Below are 7,511 nucleotides of genomic sequence, written 5' to 3'. Positions count from 1 at the left end.
GGATGATTTTACTGAAAATCACAAAGATGTTGATTGTTTATCTTTGTAGGTTAAGATGATCCAATTATTACTACTATATGATAATTTATATTGATCATTCATATATATACTTTATCTTGTCATATATAATTATTTACTCAAATATTTTTTTATTAATATTGATAATATTTTACAAAATCGTGTACTACATGACTCAGATATACACGTGCACGTGCAGAGAAACTAGTATAATAAAATACATACTAAAATATTGGTCAAACTTCACACTTTCTGAATCTCGAAAAATAGAATGTGCCACAGAGGAATTTACCCGGTTATGGGTTTATCCGAACCCAATAACTTTTGTTCAAATTATGTATTTATCTTTTAAAATTCATTAATTATATACAAAAATTTATTTAGAACCCAGTAACTTAAAGAGCAATTTATGCAAAATACCATTGAGCTTAAAATAATTAACCTTTCCTATCCATTTGAAAACTATTTACAATATATACCTACCTAATTAAAACTAATTACCCCTACCTCCCACCATGACCCATTTAATATCTAGGGGTAGGTATTTAATTTTTTTCCTAATATATTTAAAACTTCTTTCCATTGCTTTTAGGTTATACGAGTCCTTTTTTTCCTCTTATAATTCAAACCTACTAAATTCTAATAATTTGCTGGAACTATAACAATGAGTGTAGTCCTAAGGAAACGATCTTCCGCATCCCTCAAGTACCTAAAGACTAGTAAATAAAAATGAGCAATTTATTCAAAATATTCATTGAGCTTAAAATAGTTACCCTTTCCTATCCATTTGAAAACTATTTATAATATATACCTATCCAATTAAAACTAATTACCCCTACCACCCACCGTGACCCATTTGGCTTAGCTTAGCTTAATTCGACTTGGCTTGATTTAGTAGCTTAGTTTGACTTCATTTGGTTAGCTTTAACTGGGTATTAAAAAAATGGGTAGGAGGCAAACCACATGGGCAGGGACAGGTAAATAGTTTCCCACTGCTGCAAAATTAAATACGATCTCTTTCCATATAAATAGTTTCCCACTGCTGCAAAATTAAATACGATCTCCTTCCATACTTAACAAGCATCAGCTAGTTCCGGGCTCCATTTGCAAGCCTCCTGAGCAAGATCACATCCTTCATTACGAGCTTGTACACATGCTACTAGAGCTATTCGATTAGCTACGGCACCTGGCGCATTACCCCAAGGACGTCCTAAAGTTCCTCCACCGAACTGTAGTACGGAATCATCCCCAAAGATCTCGATCAGAGTAGGCATATGCCAAACGAGAACACCTCTTGAAGCCACGGGTAGAACACCTGGTAAAGAGACCAAATCTTGAGTGAAATAAATAGCGCGACTTCGATCTTGTTCAACAAATTCATAACGCAGTAAATCAACAAAGCCCAAAGATATTTGCAAAAGATCCCCTAACTTAATAGGATTAAAACCCCGAGCTCATAAGCTTAAAATCCTAACTCCGCCTCGCACTCGAGGAGTCTTCATGGGAATCGATTTGATTCGACTCTTTAACTGATATTCGATTGTCAAGAGATAAATGAATATAAAGCTAGCTATGACGTAAAGAGGTATACTAATAGCATCATGACATATTTGTCTAAACAAAACTAGCTAGGATTGGAGCACCTTTTGAAAACTTAAAAAGTAGAAATATTTTTATGGATTCAGCTTACTGAATAATATGACTTTCAAATGTTCTGGTGAATCCCTGTGATAGCATGCTTATGTGGATTAGACGAATTAATGTTGTACAGTGATTCCTCCTTGTTACGTTACAAGTTCTTTCATTCAATCTCCCATAACATTTTTCTGTGAAGTATACTCTCTCAGTTGTTGTAATACATAGTTGGCCAAAAAGCAATACAAAAAGAAGCAAAAGGCCGCTTTTTTTGTATTCCAATCGAAGTGGAATGACAACAGAGTAAAAATCTACTTTCAACGAACTTTGTAACTTTCCTAATACAACAGTGGCTTTTCACGGTACTTTCTGGAAAAGGGATGAGAAAAACTGCCTCTTAAAAAAAATAAAAAATAACTATACGCACGTATTCACAATTTGAGATACCATACATTTTCAAAAAAGAGTTACTAACTTGTTTTTATTGAATGTTCCCAAAGAGATAATTCGAGACAACCAAAGTAGGAAAAAGATGGTAAATTTTAAAATGGTGGTAAATTTATCGTTTGTGCATTCATTCCAAAATCAGATAGAAACACCTGAACAATAATTTGGTGTTTGCATTCCCGCACACTTGCTGAACTTGTGAAGTACATGACAGTCAATACATCCCGTTAATTTGTTGTTTGTGCATTTATTCCAAAATCAGATAGATATGAACATTCAGATCTCATTGCGCCTGGAAAAATGAATAGCACTGCATGAAAAGCCTGTCAACAAGAAGTTAATACTGCACTATATGCAGCACTGAAGCAAAACCAGTTACAACAATTTTTGAAATCAAAGAAATTTTTTTGATAGATGTCAAAGGAAGTACTACATATATTTAAGATAATTTTGTCCAACGTGCCGTTAGGCTGGTTGTGTTAGGATATCTTTGTGACTTGGACGGAAACTGTCTCTTAAGTTGGAAGCGGGTATAGCACAACCACAGTTTCCTTCAGACCCCAATGTCTTTGTGGTCTTTTTTTTGTTGGACAAGGTGTTCGGGCCAGCTTGCGCATACCTCGACTAATTCTACCTACATCTGCATTTATGCAAGCCAAATGATATGAAAAGAAATAAGTTCAAAATGGAACTCCTTACACAACAGCAACTTTGGAGGTGCTATCCCTAGATCAAAAAAAGAACCCGATATCTAAAAGCTATGCTGTTCTTTTTGGTTATCCTTTATCTAAATGATGGCAAAGCAGCAATCATTTGACACTAAAGAGTAATTAGACTTCCATTCTCAATGGCGATGCTTTGAAAAGCAAAATAACAGAAAATTTTTACTCCAACTGTATTGGATAGATATAGGTAGGAATGAAAGCAAACCAAAAACCTACTTCAAGCTTCTAGCATGAGCTGCAGATAATTAAGCACCCTCAATTGTTAAGCAACTGGAAGTTGAAGGATAAAAAATGCAGGGTCTATAGCTCGGTGCTAGATCATCAGGCACTTTACTCACACAAAAAGTCATGCTAGAATTTGAATGCTTACCCTTCAACTCATCTTCTTCTTTGTCAGCCTGCACTTTCAGTCTATACTCCAATGCGCAACCCTAAAATTTCATCAAGTACACATTCTTCATCCAAGCAATTGTAATTTGCAATATCCAGTAAAACTTGCAGACAAGAGGTGTTCAGCATAGTGGTTAGACCGATCTTACCAAATAGTCCACCATCATCTGAACTGGATTTAGAAGGGAAAGGAAAATAGGCCTCAATCATTCACAAAGATTGCTTCAGAACAAATTATGATAGAACGTAACAATGCATAAGAATAACTGGCCTACTGCATAGTACCCCATGAATGGCAAATTGGTTCAGTTATATCATTGACTATTACCAAACCATGAAATAAATTGCATCAAAACAAAATCCTGAAGATAGTCAATACAGGTCAATGTTGTTTACAATTTAACATTTGGAAAGAATCACCAGCAGAAATACGGATTTCAGAGTAGATCTTTCAAGATTGGATTTTGTCATATCCAATTTAACTTGGGGTCCAGTGTAATACTACTTACGCAAGAAACAGATTAACCTTTTAAGTGTGCCAATCAATTAACTGTACCTAAATTTGCTATATGAATCTACTATATCAATTCTGCTAATTTAACGTCCATTTCATTCAAATAACAAATAAATTGTCTTTTAAGACAAATTAGGAGCTCCCTCAGAGTAGAGGAGCTGTAAATCTCACTTATTCCTACACGGTAAATCAAGTCTCTAACTAGAAAGAGAAAACGCTTGGCAAACATCAGACTAAATATAGGTTTTTTCTAATAACCGTGGTCTCGGGGCCAGCTTACGTACTCATCAACTAATCCCACTAGATACCTGCTACCTCCCACCAGCAACAGGTGCCAGGTAACTCGGTCCATCAAGGCTTGGACAAAAGAGAAGAAATCAACTAAGCCTATTTTAGATTCTTTATTTCCCATTTGACATGATCTAAGCTAAATCCACATTGATTTCGAGAAAGGGTTACATACTTTGAGACAACATTAAATAAGTTACCTCAAGACAGATGAAGAAAAGATAAATGCAATCTGATCCAGATTTCTAGTTCCAAAGATCCTATTATTAGCTGACAATACAGTCCCGCACTCACGACATTCAATACGTTACAACCCAACATGGCACATGTTACATAAAGTGTGCACAAGCAACTTGAGTTTTGTGAATGGTAATACCGGTGTCGGTTCAAGATTTCAAATTTTATTTTGTTACTAACTATTCCCAAACAAGTGCTTTCGGGGCATGGCAAGAATATACACGTAAAAGAGACAGGAAATATCAATCAGATAAGATATCAGTTTCTAGCTGCAGTATCCAAAGTGAATCCTCTTTAAGGTGGCAATATCTTATTCAGCATGGCAAATGACTTTTAAGAGAAACATGATTTCCTTGTGAGAGAAAGGTCTGCCTTTTATTATAAGCACTTAGTGATGGAAATACAAGAACTTCAAAAGACAAGTTATTAAGAGAAACATGATTTCCTTGGAGGGTTTTACACCTCCTGCTTTCCTGTTCTCTATACTGAACAATAGGTCTAAAAACACATTGAAGGTACTGAAAAACAGTGCTTCCTCAGTTTATATTATAGAAACAGTTTTTGGTTATCTAAGATAGTGATTATAACATTATGGAAAAAACTGAGCTTTATTGTGATGCTCCAAAGCAATGCCAATGCTAAAATAACATTCAAATAGCAGACTATTACACAAAAAAGAGTTCCATAAAACTTAAATTCATAGTCCTCCCAAAGGAAATTTAGAGCCTTTCTATCCCCAACTCTGCCAACAAACAAATCACCATCCAGACATTTCTACATGGCAACTTAATGACGGCGAAGAACCAAATGCTGACAATAGAAGTACATAATACACACTTACCCTGTTATAACTGAGAAAGCAAATCAGTGCTTGGCATTTTTGCTCAACAAATATTTCTTGAGAACATCCATGACTGATCCAAAATCTGCTTTCACTTCCACAGGTGGGTTAGCAAACCGACATTCCATGTCCTTTATTTCCTTTGAGTGATAATCAATCTTTGATTGAGTAAACTTCAATCCATGTGCTGTACTCACAACCACGGTCTTATCATTTGGTCCGATAACTCCACTGTTTCTCAACTTGAACAGGGCAGTCAATGCCACACCAGTGTGCGGGCAAATGAACATCCCAGTCGAGTCTGCCTTAGCCATAGCATCCATCAACTCCTCCTCTGTTGCCTCCTCCACTATCCCGTCACAGTTCTTCAGGGCAAAAACAGCTCTATCTATAGACACTGGGTCACCAATCTGTATAGCAGATGCAAATGTGGTGTTCGCCTTCACGGGTTGAAAGTCTTTCCAACCGGATTTATAATGCAAATAAAGCGGATTCGCGTTAGCTGCTTGAGCACACACAAGCCTAGGGATACGATCAACGAGCCCCAACTCTTTGCACATCATAAAACCTTTATAGAACGCATATATATTACCCAAGTTCCCTCCAGGAACTATCACCCAATCGGGAACTTGCCAATCAAACTGCTGCAAAATCTCAATTGCTGCAGTCTTTTGCCCTTCTAACCTCAAACTATTCAACGAATTCGCCAAGTAAATTGGCAACTCAGCAGTGACTTCACGAATCAACTGCATACAACCATCAAAATCGGTGTCAATGCTCAACACAAAAGCTCCGTTAGCTATCGGTTGTACCAGCTGCGCCATAGATATCTTATTTGCAGGTAAAAATACAATCGATGGAATCCCCGCAGATGCACAGTAAGCTGACAATGCAGCTGACGTGTCACCAGTGGAAGCACAGCCCACACCAACAACCGGTTTATGCATTTTCCTTAACCGGTTCACTTGACTCACCAAAACAGTCATACCTAGATCCTTAAAACTACCTGTATGACTAATTCCACAGTGTTTTACCCATAAATCACTCATGCCTAGAAACTGTTTGCCAAAACGCTCAGCCCAAAAAAGATTTGAGTTTCCTTCAAAAGCACTAACAATATCATCACTATCGATTTCGGGTAGGACCCATTCCTTCTTAGACCAAACACCTGACCCGTAAGGCCACGTCGTCTTCCCGACACGTGAATCAAAAAGTGACCTCCAGTACTGACCGTCAAACTTTTTTAAAGCGTCCATATCATGTTGAACATCAAGTAGGCCGCCGGAGCGGCTCCGGTAGATGATTTCATCGAGAGAATACCATTCATCGGAGCTTGGATCCGCATTGAAAGGCACGTACCTGCAGTGACATACGCAGCACTTTTTGATGTCAGCATTAAATAAATGAGCAATGAGTAAATTATTGTAATTTTAGACCCACTATTTTCATTTTGCTTATTATCTATTCATTTCGCTAGTATATCTTCCCCTACATACCTGGCGGAGAAATTGTGGGAGGAGGTGGGGCGGCGAGCGGCCTCTTCGCGGATATTTTCGTCGGCAGGGCGGCGGTGTTTCTGGGGAGGGATAATTGCGTCATTTGTAGAGGCGGTGGCTTTGATTGGATTGATGAAGTGAATAGTGGGATTGGATTTAGGAGGAGATTGGTGATGGAGTTGGGGAGAAGGAGGAGAGAGGAAAGAAGATCTGAGCATGAAAGAAGCCGCCATTAATGGAGTGTCGAAAATAGTTAAAGCAGCTGCGGAAGGGGGAGAGGCGGGGGCGGGGATTTTGTCATATTTAGGGGCTCCTTATACGTCTGGTCAATGTCAGCCCTTCACAGACCTATTCGAGATCATGACACGTGTCTCGAGGTTTGATCCAGCGGCTAGATATGTTTTGCATTTATTAATAAATCGTGGGAACAAATCCAGCGTCGTCTTGCTTCCTCATTCTTCAGGTGGCAAGTGACCAATTCATAAAAAGATTTTCTTTGGAAATGAATATAATTTGCACAACTTTACCATGGTTGTTTGGCTTATAGTAGAAGAAAATTTCAATCTCCGTATAAAAAATCTTATTACTTGTATAGCGTTTGATTTTTCGAGATAAGATTTTCCATACCTACAATTTTCATGAAGTATTCGAGATCATGACACGTGTCTCGAGGTTTGATCCAGCGGCTAGATATGTTTTGCATTTATTAATAAATCGTGGGAACAAATCCAGCGTCGTCTTGCTTCCTCATTCTTCAGGTGGCAAGTGACCAATTCATAAAAAGATTTTCTTTGGAAATGAATATAATTTGCACAACTTTACCATGGTTGTTTGGCTTATAGTAGAAGAAAATTTCAATCTCCGTATTCGAGATCATGACACGTGTCTCGAGGTTTGATCCAGCGGCTAGATATGTTTTG

At 37.7% G+C, this 7,511-nt stretch overlaps 1 protein-coding gene across 14 annotated transcripts; it reads right to left on the bottom strand.

Annotated features, from left to right (window-relative positions):
• Positions 1-988: 988 nt before the first annotated feature.
• On the bottom strand, positions 989-7,094 carry LOC107767400 (threonine synthase, chloroplastic). Of its 14 annotated transcripts, none has more exons than XR_012708470.1 (5): positions 6,592-7,094; positions 5,096-6,454; positions 3,365-3,387; positions 3,196-3,256; positions 1,216-1,333 (listed from the first exon to the last, which is right to left on the bottom strand). XR_012708470.1 is itself a non-coding variant. In XM_016586401.2 (3 exons), exons 1-2 carry the CDS (start codon positions 6,822-6,824, stop codon positions 5,119-5,121), a joined length of 1,569 nt encoding a protein of 522 aa, XP_016441887.1. In that variant the 5' UTR covers positions 6,825-7,094; the 3' UTR covers positions 3,248-3,387; positions 5,096-5,118. The 14 variants fall into 14 exon arrangements, 2 of the variants coding, with proteins under 2 accessions (XP_016441887.1, XP_016441886.1); XR_012708466.1 differs by lacking the exon at positions 1,216-1,333 and adding an exon at positions 1,969-2,410; XR_012708462.1 differs by lacking the exon at positions 1,216-1,333 and adding an exon at positions 2,107-2,423.
• Positions 7,095-7,511: the final 417 nt, after the last annotated feature.

The sequence above is a fragment of the Nicotiana tabacum genome, chromosome 4 (assembly GCF_000715075.1).
Source record: "Nicotiana tabacum cultivar K326 chromosome 4, ASM71507v2, whole genome shotgun sequence".
Lineage (NCBI taxonomy): Eukaryota > Viridiplantae > Streptophyta > Magnoliopsida > Solanales > Solanaceae > Nicotiana > Nicotiana tabacum.
This window is presented reverse-complemented; position numbering and strand designations above follow the sequence as displayed.